At 37.9% G+C, this 13,663-nt stretch overlaps 1 protein-coding gene across 10 annotated transcripts in view; it reads left to right on the top strand.

Annotated features, from left to right (window-relative positions):
- The window catches only part of RBFOX2 (RNA binding fox-1 homolog 2), a 268,119-nt gene that overhangs the window by 69,278 nt on the left and 185,178 nt on the right, over positions 1-13,663 (top strand). For all 10 annotated transcript variants that reach the window (XM_087448969.1, XM_014780792.2, XM_087448968.1 and 7 more), the window contains exon 2: positions 11,403-11,453. In XM_087448969.1, coding sequence (XP_087305095.1) covers positions 11,403-11,453 — 51 coding nt within the window. The remainder of the gene's footprint in view (positions 1-11,402; positions 11,454-13,663) is intronic.

A 13,663-nucleotide genomic window follows, 5' to 3' on the forward strand; every position in this document is an offset into this window, starting at 1 on the left:
GGTCCAATCAAGAGAGAGACTGTGAGTAATTTGGACAGAGAATTTAGTATAAAGAATTATTTACCACAGCAGAAGATTGAAGTAAGGAGGGATTGGTTTGTAAGAAACAAAGAGAACTCTAAAGAATAGGAGATGTAATAACAGATATAATGTAACATCATAATATGATTGCTATATGATAAAATATCATTAATATAATTAATATGTAATAGCAACTACCCCTAGAGCCGAGATAAAGCACCCAAAAGAAAAGCTGTCTCCCCTACCTCCTATCCCCTGCACCAGGGGCTCAGATCTAGACCATGTTGGAGAGCGCATGGCTGTGGCTTTCTGAGTGGTAGAGAAGTAAGTCCCTGTGATGCCAGACCTGCAGAACTTGTTGGAAATCTGCCTTTGTAAAGTTTCCAGAAATCTACCCTCTAGGGTACTGGGGAAAGCTGTTCACAGGGAGTTGTCTTACCAGAGGCACTGTGCTATATAATAGCCCAGAGAGGGTTACTGGGGGAGGGTACTGCCTGCTGGGTGCTGCTGGCTGCTGTGCACTGCAGGAGCTGGGAATGAGGAAACCCCCTTGTAGAAGACTGGTGAGAAAGCACACTGGGACCAAGAAGCAAAACCCTTTTCTCCTAAAATGCCCCTCCTGTGCTCTCTACTGACAAAGCTTGAGATCTTGCATGCTGTCAAAGGAAAACTATTTAAAGGGCCCAGATCCCTTTTCTGTATAGAGCAGGCAAAAAGGGTGAATTGGGAGCTGAGCGTTAATTGATAACCAGCGTATGAGTAGAATGTATATTTAATTCCAGATGTTCAGAAACCAGGAAGAATATGGCAAATAGATCTAAGGAACTTCAAATATAAATAAGACACTTGTAAAAAAACCTGAAGTTGGACCCTTACCTTATACCATATACAGAAATTAACTCAGAATGGATCAAAGACCTATATATATATAGGAGCTAGAACTATAAAATTCTTAGAAGAAAACATAGAAGTAAATCTTCATGACCTTGGATTTGGCATGGATTCTTGGATATGACACCAAAAGCACATATAACAAAAGGAAAAATAGATAAATTGAACTTCAATTTGAACATTAAAAACTTTTGTGCATCAAACGACTCTATCAACAGAGTGAAAAGGTAGCCCATGGATGGGAGAAAATATTTACAAATCATATATCTGATGAGAGATTAATATCCAAAATATATAAAGAACTCCTATAACTGAACAACAGAAAAACAGCCCCTTTAAAAAATGGGCACAGGATTTGAATAGACATTTCTCCAAGAGGATATACAAATGGCCAATAAGCACATGAAATGACACTCAACATCACTAATCATAGGGGAAATGCATATCAAGACCACAATGAGATAACACTTCACACTCAGAATTGTTATTGTAAAAAAACAAAAAACAGAAAATAACAAGTGTTGTTGAAGATGTGGAGAAATTGGAACCCTGTCCCTGGCTGGTGGGAATGTAAAATGGTCTAACTGCTGTGGAAAAGGGTATGGTGATTCCTCAAAAAATTAAACATAGAATTACCAATAATCCAGCAATTCTACTTCTGGGTATGTACCCAGAAGAATTGAAAGCAGAGACTCCAACAGATATTTGTACATCCATGTTCATGGCAGCGTTATTCACAATAGCCAAAAAGTGGAAGCAACTCAAGTGTAAATGAACAGATGACTGGATAAACAAAATGTGGTATTTACCTACAATGGGATATTATTCAGCCAGAAAGAAGGAAGTTCTGACTCATGCTAAAATGTGGATGAACCATGAAGACATTATGCCAAGTGAGATAAGCCAGTCACAAAGGACAAACAGTGTGTGATTCCATTTATGTGAGGTGGTAGAGTAGTCAGATTCATAGAGACAGAAAGTAGCATGGTGGTTGCCAGGAGGTGGGGAAGGTGGGAGAGGGGAGTTTAATGGGTGTGGAGTTTCAGTTGGAGAAAGTTCTAGAGGTGGTTAGTGGTGATGGTTACACAACAATGTGAATGTACTTAATGCCACAGAACTGTAAACTTGAAAATGGTTAAAATGGTCAATTTTATGTTATTTATATGTAACCACAGTTTTTAAAGAAAAAAGGAAACTGCTGAAGAATATTTATAGTATGCTCTCAAACTTCAGTACTGGAAAGGATAGATTGAAGGAGAATTTTGTTTATTATTTATGCACTTTATGTTACCATGATTGAATGTTAATTAAAAAAATAAATAAAAGAATGGATTTGAAAGGAAATTTAAAGAACTGGGAGTGTTAGCCCATCAGAAATTGATCCCAGCTGAGTGGACTGCTTAGCTGTATGAAGCTTTAATTAAGCGTATGTATGTCACAAAAGGCATAGTTGCTTTGGTCACCTTAGAGGTAATTTCGTTCATTCTCTCATTGAATGCTGGAATCGATTTACAATATCATTAATTTTTATCTAGTTTTTGAACCCTTCAATGAGGCTGGGTGGCCATTTGGCGCATATTCCTAAAGGGCTGATGTTAGAGTAAGCTAAGAAAAGTTGAAGATTGGTTATTTGGAAATGTGTTACTTTGTGAGAATGAGTCCTGTAGACTGATGCAATTTCTCTCTAAATCATTTGCAACTGGTAAGACATGGGAGTGGGGAAGGACTTCTTTTGGAGCTTCTCCTGTATGTTAAGTACTGTGCCAGATAAGCTTCACCTGAATTATCTCATTTAATCATCACAACTTTATGAGGTAGAGATTATCTGTTACACAATTGAGAAAATTGAGGGTCAGAATCTCATAGTTAGAAAGTGACCCAGCCAGTATTTGAGTCTACATCTCTTTGACTCCCAAAGTCCATGCTTTCTCTATTGCATCATGAAAGGAGCTAGTCATATCTGCAATTAGCAGAGTCTGAGGCATGAATAGCTTACGTGATTTGAGAGTCAAGAGTTCTACGTTTTAGGTCCTCTTTTATGTCTGCTTAGTTGAATGACTATGGACAGGGCACTTCTCTCTGAGTTTCCTCACTTATAACGAAAAGGGGTTTGATTGGTTATCTCTTAGAAACCTGTGACTGTTATTGAAAAGAGGAAATTTTAGTGTGTTCCAGATTGGCTGTGAGGACCCAGTTAATCCCTGTGTCAGATTTTAACATGAAACATACTGCTTATGCTAGAGCATTTTTAACTTAAAACAAAAGAGAGTGTTTGGGGTGGGAGTGGTGAATGTAACAAAGAACTACCATCAGTTGTCTTGATGGGGGGGTCGAATGAGTTATGTTTTATTTTATTGTAGCATGAAAGCTTAGTTTACCAGTTACCAATTGGACTTTATGTTAGAACTATGTTGTTAGATACTACCAGGTTCATATCCCTTAGAAGCCGTCATTTTCTCTTGGGGTGCCTTGAACCCTGTATGGTTTGGAAGCTGACTGATACGCTGTGGTCGCTTAGTGCGCGCTCTTCCTGAGCAAAGGTGCTTGTTTCTGGGATTGGTTTTTTGCATGTAAAGCATTTGAAACATAGGTACAGCTTCAGTTCCGGTGGTGTTCCCTTCCATGTCCCAATTCAAAAATAGGCTTAATACTTGAAAAACAGTAACTTTGGCTGCAGAACAAGGTAGTGAAATATCCTGGGAAACTTGATTTGCCTTTTTTCCCAGCCAGTATGGTCTAAATCAATCTTCCCTGCCGTTGTTAAATGTGTGTAAGGTAATGTGAAATTCATTTTCAACAGAGAATAAGTCAAATACAAATCTGGGCTTGTACTATTGCCCAAGTTTTATTTGTAGAGGACAGCTTTATTTCTTCCTTGCCTTTGCTTCCCTTTACTTTCCTCTCCCCAAAATTGCATGGCAGCAAGAATTTAGTTTGTTCCATTCTCAGTATTTTTCTTCTCCTTCCATTTTGTGAAAAGGGTTTTATTTTGTTAAACACAAAGGACAACTGGTGGATTTTTAAATTTGTTTCTTTAATTGCTTAGTGTAACTTTGCATTTCCAGTTTTCTGCACCCTGCTCCTAGACAACCCTCGTCAGTGATAGAAGCCAGTAAGAGATACTCCTGTAATAAATCTCTGGATGGGGAACACATGATCTGTTAAGCAGGTGAAACCAGGAGCGATTGGCTGAGTGGTGTCTTCCTTAGGCTCCTCAGTTCGTGCTTAGTTGATCATTGCTTAGGATTTATGGCTAGTTTATTATATCACTACTTTATTTCTGCACTGAAAGCAGGGCTTTTTGATCTTCAGTGTTGTTAAGTCCTCTTAGCCCCTCTTTTTTGACTGTATTTTACAAATGCTAAGGAAATAGTACTTTTGCTTTTCCTCTCAGGTGCAGTATTCTGGTTAATTTTTATTTGAAATAGGAAAATATATTGGCTAATCATTCAGAAATGATAGTGATGATTTTCAGAATGCATTTAGAAAAGTGGCTTTAGAAACCATTGTGTCTTTTCAGCATGCATTAATCCATCACAGTACTGGATGTCTTGTCCTCCAGTAAGAGGTTAGAGGTTATTACCCACCCCTGACTCCTGCACACACTTTTTCAAAAGATCTTCTGGAGTCCTGTAGTTCTTTTGTAGATGTTAGTTATAGTGTCAGTCACATTATCTTGTAATTATTATGAATCTGAGCTCCTCAAGGACAAGGATAACAGCACTGCTCTTGTCTTAAAGCAATTGTTCAGTCCACTTCTGCTGAATAAATGAGGGATTCTTCTGCTTAAATGGATTTTTCAAACATAGGTGCACATGGGAGCTTCTAAGCAACTGCTGAAGAATTCAGAAGTCAGGTGATATTTTTCTTCACCTCTCTCAGTGTCCACTGTACCTGTGCAATCCGTTGTAGTTGCTCTGGTTGACAGTTACTTAAGGACCCTTCTGTTGTTCCTCTTCCACTTGTCCACTAACCAGCAGCTTCTAAATAGGTTTAATTGCTGACCTCTAGTCAATAAGGATTCTTGTGGTTGATATTTTATTTCTTATATATTCTTTTTATTTTTGAGCAGCCTCTGTACCTAGGCAGAGTCAGTTTCTAACTCTTTCAGTCTTACTAGGCCAATAACTCTTGCTTATAGGTGCGTAGCTGCTAAAGCCTTTCCTCTTTGGAGTTGAACACATCAGAGTTCTCTCCCATCTGTGCCATTAGCTTGCCTTGTAATTCCATCTCTGCTTTAAATATCAGTTATTATTTCTGCACTGATTAAAAACTCAGATCTGCATGTCTTTAGATAATTATAGTCATCCTTACCAGGACCAGAAGAAGGTTTTTGCTAGTTGTTATGAAGTAGCAGAAGTACTGGGTATAGAGTTAAGACCAAGTCTGAAGGCAGCTCAGCCACTATCAGTAGCTATTTGGCCTTGAGCAAATCACTTAATTTTTCTGAAATTCAGTTTTGTCATCTGTAAAATGAGAGTTATAAAACCTATTTTCTGCGTTGTGAGGACTAAAGATTATGTGAAGGTGTTTTTGTAAGTTATAAAACATTATGAAACACTGGTAATAGTGACTTTTTTGGTTCTTTTTAATACTCTAAGTGATACATGAATTTTACATTTTGTAAAATTCAAACAGTTCAGATAAAGCATGCCCTCTTGACCTTCCACAAATCTTATTCTTCTCCCTAGAGGTAACCACTGTTAGAAGTTTGTTGTATATTCTTCTAGGTCTTCTCTGTGCATTTATTTACTTTTTTTATGCATGCAGAAATACCTCTTTTTGTATTGTGACTTAAAAAAATAGCACACTGACTGTTCTGCTGTCATTTAATATGACTTGAGACAGTTCATAGAGATTTTACACTTTATTTATTTTTTTGGTGAGGAAGATTAGCCCTGAGCTAACATCCGTTGCCAATCCTCCTCTTTTTGTTGAGGAAGATTGGCCCTGGCTAACATGCGTGCCCATCTTCTTCTACTTTATATGTGGGATGCCTGCCACAGCATGGCCTGATAGCAGTGCATAGGTCCGCGTCCAGGATCTGAACCTGCAAACCCCAGGCTGCCAAAGCAGAGCACACGAACTTAACCACTATACCACCAGGCTGGCCCCGAGATTTTACCTTTTTAAAAACTTGCACAGAGGATGCTGAAATAATACAATAGTTGATAACACTGTTTCCCTATTATTAATGGACGCTGGGGTTCTGTCTGGGTTTTCACTATTACAAACAACATTGCATTGAAAATCTTTTCACATGCTTCTTTGAGCACATGTGCGAGTGATTCTCTAGAGTAGATACAGAGATCAGAGATGAAATTACAAGAAGGTATGTGCATTTAATATTTTAATAATTACTGTCAATTTGCTTTCCAAAACTGGTCCCAATATACTTATATTCCTACTATTAGATGTGAAGGTATCTGTTTACTCTTCTTCATTTTTGTGAGTCTCATGAGTGAAAAATGATATCTCACATCTTAAAAGAATGTTCATAGGCAGCACGGTTTGTGAGTGCGAACAAAAAGCATAACTGGAAACAATCTAAATATCTATTAACAGGAAAATAAGACAAATAAATGAATTATGACATATTCGTAAGATAGAATACTAAACAGTAGTAGTCAAATTAGTGAAATATAGTGACATGCATATGCGGAGATGACTCGCATAGTATTGAGCAAATAAAGGAAATTGCTAAAGAATGCATACAATAGGATGAATGAATGCATTTCGTTTCTATAAAATCCAAAAACATGCAGAGTTAATGCGTTTTGAAGGGACAGATATATCCATGGTAAAATTAAAAAGGAAAGCAAGCCTTTGTCACTAAGTATAGGCCACTTTCAGAGAGGCAGGGAGTTTCTGAGGGCTGGAGAGTTCCAAATAGCCTTATCTGAGAGATGGGGAAGAAAGAAGAGTGTGGCTTTGCTAAGGCAGTGGAGGAGTACATCCATTTCCTCTGACACGTCTCTGTGCAACCTGTTACATCTGTCTTTGCTATTAAAGTTTTTGACAATACTGGCTTATAGGAATGTGACTTTTTCCTTATAAAAAGTTTTCTGCATTGTTGAACTCAAGAACATAGTTTATATATGAGCTATTCTCTGGTAGTGATGAATCTCTAATTATGCTTTTGGGTGTTTTTGATTACTTTCTTAATCATGTAATTCCCTTCTCAGATAATCTTGAAATATTCACTGTACTTTGGAATGGTTATTAGGAATGGTTATTAGAGAAGAGAACTTGATAAAATGGAGAGAACAGAACGAGGGCTTTGGAGTCCAACAGACCTGGGTTGGAAGTTTGACTTTCCCACCTAATACCTGTGCTTGATTATCTCCTTCTCTTTGCTGCTTTCTCTTCCTCCTTCCCTCCATCCTGAAGCTATACCTGATTAGTTGCTCAGTATCTAGTGGTTGTCATCATGATTGTTAAAATCTGTTTGCAATGGTGTTGAAATAAATTTGTAGAATCCAGAACAAACAAGGCACTTGTGGATTTCAGAAGGAGCCCTGTTCTTTGGGTATAGTCTAAGCTGTAAATGTCTCCCCTGTAAAAATTAGTGTGAAAATAGCCAACATTGCCTGTAATTATTACTATTTTTAAATAACAGGTTTATTGATATACAATTCACAGACCATAAGTCTTACCCTTTTAAAGTGTTTTTGGTGCTTTTAGTATAATCATAGAGTTGTGCAACCATCATCACTATCTAATTCCAGAACATTTCATCACCAAAAATAAACCCAGCATCTGTTAGGAGTCACTCCTCATTCCTCCCCGTTAGTCCCTGGAGCTACTAGTCAACTTTCTTTCCCTATGGATTTGCCCATTCTGGATATTTCATATAAATGGAATTATATAATTTGTGGCCTTTCATCTGTGGCTTTTTCCACTTAGCATGATGTTTTCAAGATTTATCCATGTTGTATCAGTACTTCATTCCTTTTTATTGCCAAATAATGTTCAATTATGGATAAACCACACTTTGTTTATCCATTCATCAGTTAATGGATGTTTGGATTCTTTCCACTTTTTGGCTATTGTGTGTTAAAATAAAGATCCAAAATGAGAGGCAGAGAGGCATTTATTTTGGGATCAAAGAATTGCAATTGGGGGACCACAGATTCAGATAGAAACCCAAATCAAATAATGTCCTGATTACAGTAGAGGGGCTCAGGGTTTTACTGGGAGAAAGGGAGGAAGATGAGGTAAGTTGTATTTAAGAAGAGTTCGTTGGTGCTAGATGAAGTAAGGCTAGACTTGTACTTCATAGGTTGGTTAACAATTCGGTCATCAGCCAAGTCCAGTTTCATCAGTCCTTACAAACAGACTATTCCTGTCCTTACTGCCTTCTTGGAATGTTGGCGGTTTGGTCCGGTTTGGAAGATAAAGAAAAGAAGACGTGCAAGGCAATTCCTCTGAAATGACTGCTCCGGCTCTGTTGTAATAGGGCTCCACTCATGTTATCTTTCACATACGAAGTAATGGTGCTGAGAACATTTGTGTACAGGGTTTTGTGTGGACGTATGTTTTCAGTTTTCTTGGTTACACCTAGGTGTGGAATTGCTGGGTCATATGGTAACTCTTTTTTAACATTTTGAGGGACTGCCGAACTTTTTCAATGGCTATATCCTTTTACATTCCCCTCAGCAGTGTACGGGATTCCAATTGCTCTATATCCTTGCCAACACTTGTTATTGTTTGACTTTTTGATTATAGCCATCCTAGTGGATGTGAAGTGATATCTCATTGTGGTTTTGATTTGCATTTCCCTAATGACTAATGACGTTGAGCATCTTTTCACGTGCTTATGGGCCGTTTGTCTATCTTCTTAGGAGAACTTCCTATTCAGATCCTTTGCCCATTTTAGGATTTGGGTTGTCTCTTTGTTGTTGAGTTGTAAGAGTCCTTTATATATTCTGAGTCCAAGTCACTTATCAGACATATGATTTGCAAATATTTCCTCCCATTCTGTGGGTTGTCTTTTCATTTACTTGATGGTGTCTTCCCCCCCCCCCCGCTTTATTGAGATATAATTGACATACAACATTGTGCAAGTTTAAGGTGTACAGCAAGTTGATTTAATACACTTATATATTGCAAAGTAATTATCACCATAGCATTAGCTAACACCTGTATCATGTCTCATAATTACCATTTCTTTTTTTGTGGTGAGAACATTTAAGATCTACTCTCTTAGCAACTTTCAAGTATGTAATACGGTGTTATTGACTGTAAGCACTATGCTGTACATTAGATCCCCAGAATTGATGGTGTCCTTTGAGACACAAAAGTTTTTAATTTTGATGAAGTCGAGTTTTTTTCCTTTGTCACTTGTGTTTTGGTGTCATATTGAAGAAACTATTGTCTAACAAAAGGTCATGAAGATTTACTCCTATCTTTTCTTCTAAGAGTTTTTTGGTTTTAGGTCAATGACCTATTTTGAGTTAATTTTGTATCTGGTATAAGACAGAGTTCCAACTTCATTCTTTTATGTGTGGGTATCCAGTTGTCCCAGCACCATTTGTTGAAAAGACTGTTCCTTCCCCCATTGATTTTCTTAGCACCTTTTCAAAAATCAGTTTATCATAACTGTAAGGATTTATTTCTGGACTCTCAATTATATTCCATTGCTCTATATGTCTGTCCTTATGCCAGTATTACACTATCTTGATTACTGTAGCTTTGTAGTAAACTCTGAAATCAGGAAATATGAGTCCTTCAACTTTGTTCTTCTTTCTCAAGATTGTTTTGGCACCTATAATTTTTTAAGGCAGTTATCTTTGGTGTGCTTTCTTTGGTGACTTAATCTGTAAATGTCCAAAATAGAGACTTAGGAATAAAAAAGGAGAACTTGAATTGTCTATGATTGAGTCAGTGACGGAATACCTAAATAATTTCTGGTTATTGGACTCCATTTATTTATTTACGCATTCTTTTGGGTGTGCACCATATGTTAACACTGTACTGGGTTGCAGGGAAAGCATGATGAATAAGACACAGGGTCTCTGTAGTGAGCTTAAGTTGACTCCTGGCTTTTGTGTTTTTGAAAGGAGTGTGGACTTTTGATTATCAAAGATATGGATATAATCAAAGCAGATGTATCGTTAGGTGCAAAGTTTACTCTCACCTAGGATGTGAAAGTCCTATCCAAGAAAATTCTTTTTAACTTGTTATTCTGCTAGTAGGAATGAAAGTACAAATGGATGGAAGAAGAAGATGAATCTCTCTCAGGTAGCAGTGTTGGGCACTTTGAAAAAATTACAGAAGCACTATATGTTCTCATTTACACCTTTGTGTGCACGTTTGTCTCCTCCCATTTAAGGAGGCGATATACTCCCATTTAAGGCCCTTGAAGACAAGGGCCTTGTTTTATTCATCTTTCTTACTCTGCCAGTCATCTACCAGTACTTTGAAAATATTAGAAATTCAATATATGTTTGTTGAATGGTTGAATGAGTTAAGTAATCCATAAACGAGTGCTCATGTTGTATGGCCTTACACTAAATTAGGGTTTGCATAGCTTTTATTAGCTATCATTCTTGTCCTCAAGGATCTTGATTTAATGATTAATGTGAAGTGAGACACTCAATATGATACACCTTTACAAAAATAAGATTTATTGAGTCATAAGTAATATGAAAAGTAAATTGTACAAACAACCTAAATAAATTTTAACATGTATACATGTTAGGAATTACTTGAGTCCATAGGATGATATAGAGTGGTTGAGGACGTCTTGAACAGAGGTAGAATTTCATCTAGGTTTAAAAGAAGGGAAGGAGGGCCGGCTCCGTGGCTTAGCGGTTAAGTGCGCGCGCTCTGATGCTGGCGGCCCGGGTTCGGATCCTGGGAGCGCCCCGAGGCACCACTTCTCCGTCCAACGTGAGGCCGAGTCCCACGTACAGCAACTAGAAGGATGTGAACCTATGACATACAACTATCTACTGGGGCTTTGGGGGGAAAAAACTGAATAAATAAAATCTTTAAAAAAAAAAAAAAAAGAAGGGAAGGAAAGCTGATTGATAGAGGGAAGGGGCTTTTCCAGGTCAAGAGGAAGTTCTCAACAGGAGTAGTACTGTCCCCTTTCCAATCAGGGGACTTTTAGAAATTTGTGGATGTTTTTGGTTGTTCTAGTGTTTAGGAGTGCTATGGGCTTTTAGTGGTTAGGAGCTGGGGATGCTCGAGTCCGCAGTGTGAAGTTAAATTGTTCTGCCCCAAATCCCAGTAACTCCCTGTTTGAGAATATACTGGGACAGAAACAGATTTAGCTGTACCAAGAGGAAAATAGTGTTTATGAATAGTGTTCCTAAGCAAATACTTTTGTTTGTTAGGAGATATATGTAGTTAGGTAGAGTGAAATATAGCAATGGAACATCTTAGAACTGGGCAGGAATTTCTATTTGATCAATTTGGATGATTTTGATTATTCTTAACATTTTCTTTTGTCTTACAGTTTGATTTTCTTTTCTTTCTCTTAGAACGAGCCTCTGACCCCAGGTTATCATGGATTCCCAGCACGGGACAGCCAGGTTGGTGTCTGCTATTTATAAATTAGATGATGAGTCTGTGTGTTTTATCTAAGGGTGCTATGGTGGAGAGCATTTCCTGAAATTATTTATTTTGGAGAGTGAAATGGTTAGTTTCAGCAGTGAATTTACATTTAGAGATATAAATACAATATATTTCTTAATCCTAAAAGTATTGTAATCACATTATTGAAATTGTGGATATTATAGGGGAAAAAAATCACTCGAGCACAGTCATAATTACTTTTGTGTTTTCTTCTTTGGTCTGTATAATAATTTTTAACTGGGTTTTCTTGATGCCTCATAATTCTAAATGCTGGACTTGTCTCTTTATTGTCTGCCACTTAGCCCCTGCCTGCACAGATTTTTTGAGTCCTACAGTAGTCTGCAACAAGAAAATTCCATTCTCCTCCCTGGGGGAATTCAGCCTTATGGTTTTAATCAGGGAAGGCTTGCTTGAGAGAGGGAAGTTTCTGCTGCCTTTCTTTGTTAGACAGGGAGGATGATTGGAAAAAGCCCAGGCCCTGTGGTGGGTTAGAGCAGAGCTGCTTCCTATGAGACCGCTTCTGTGTGGTTTAGGTGAGGGTATGAACTGCCTTCCCTGTCTTTTTGCTATGTGAAGCCTTAAGCACATGAGGCTGAAGCAGAGTTAGGGTAGAGGAACAGGTCAGGCTGCCGCCTCAGAGAAATGGTGTGGCTTAAGACACCTCGCCTCTGAAATTTACCTCCTTGCCGTTTGAGAATTGTGACATTCTTCAGAAGATTTGAAAGAGTAGCTCCTAGAAATATCTTTGAATGCCTATTCACCATTCCTTATAGGATTGTCAAAAAAAAGCCACCATTATTAGGCTTTTCTAAGGGATATGTGTCATCAGAATGCTAAACCAAAGGTGTGACATAGTTCCCCTTTCTAGAAATTAATTGAATCTCATCAAAGCCCCTGAAGCTGATCTTAAAAACTAGGATGGCCCCATAATCAATACTCTCCTATTTGGGGGTCTTCCAGATTTGAGAGTATTTGCCCAGTTCTTGTACTTTTGGTGCTGGATTAGCATCAGACTGGCCCCAGATGGGGTATGGAGAAAAAGGGAGAGAAAAAATGTTGTTCATCTCTGTGTTCATCTCCCAGTGGGATCATCACCCTTGGAATTGAAGATTGTCCCTATGGAAGCTTTTGGTGAAGGATATAGTCATTTATCCCAAATCTAAAGAGAATATAGAGGATTTTTTTTCTTTCTTTCTTCTTTGGGTGTGTCCTAGAGCTTCTGTAAGCTGTGAAATTTGTGCCCTTTGATAGTAGCTCCATAATCTGGCCATACATCGGAAAAAATATGTTGCATGGAGGTCTGGCCCCTGCAGATTCTGATTGAGTAGGTCTAAGATTGGGCTTAGCCATTGAAATATTTAGAAATCCCCACAGGTGATTCTGTGGTGCAGCCAAGGTCGAGAACTACAACAGTCCTATGAACTGCTTTAAAAGGAATGACGTTTTCTGTTTCATCCTGTACTTTTCATCTAGGACCCTTAAAATATAAGGGATCATGGTCAGTCTCTTAATCTAGTGTTGCATACTAATGTAAATATTTATTTATGAAATGTTGCTTATTTTAGGTATAGGCTTATTTTAGATATAGTAAGATAAAACTAACTGAAGTAAAGTATGGGAATAGATTTACTGAATTTAAAAGAATCTGAAAGGATACTGTATAATGCTCTGTTCTTCCCGTGGGGATTACAGATCAATAAGGAACTAAGTAAAAGGAATTAGGAGAAATTTGTTAAAGCACACAAAGTAAATAATCTCTTTACTTGGAACTACTTTATTTTTCCTTTCTTTTGCAGCAGGGACCCACTTCTATAACCTGCACATATATTACTCATACTGCCTCTGCTGTAGGCCTGTGCAGACCGTTTGCCATGGTTTAAAGCTGCTAATTTACTTTGAGGCACATTCTGATGGTGACAGGTTTATTTTAGTTTATTTTCTTGGGCTTTATTTTGTTCTCTGGCTGGATCTTTGAATTGGAGATCTTAGAGTTGTGCAAATAGGCAAATATTGAATAGCTGCTTGTTGTATTTGATGAATACAGAATCCAAATGAGTACTGCTAATTAATGCGCCTAACCTTGTGAACTCTCACTTTGTGCTTTGAGATTTGGGAGGCGTTTATCAGTGTGAAACACTGGTCACTGAGCAGCCTGAGCTGAGCAGAA

Source organism: Ceratotherium simum, chromosome 25 (genome assembly GCF_057802395.1).
Source record: "Ceratotherium simum simum isolate JZ-2026a chromosome 25, ASM5780239v1, whole genome shotgun sequence".
NCBI lineage: Eukaryota > Metazoa > Chordata > Mammalia > Perissodactyla > Rhinocerotidae > Ceratotherium > Ceratotherium simum.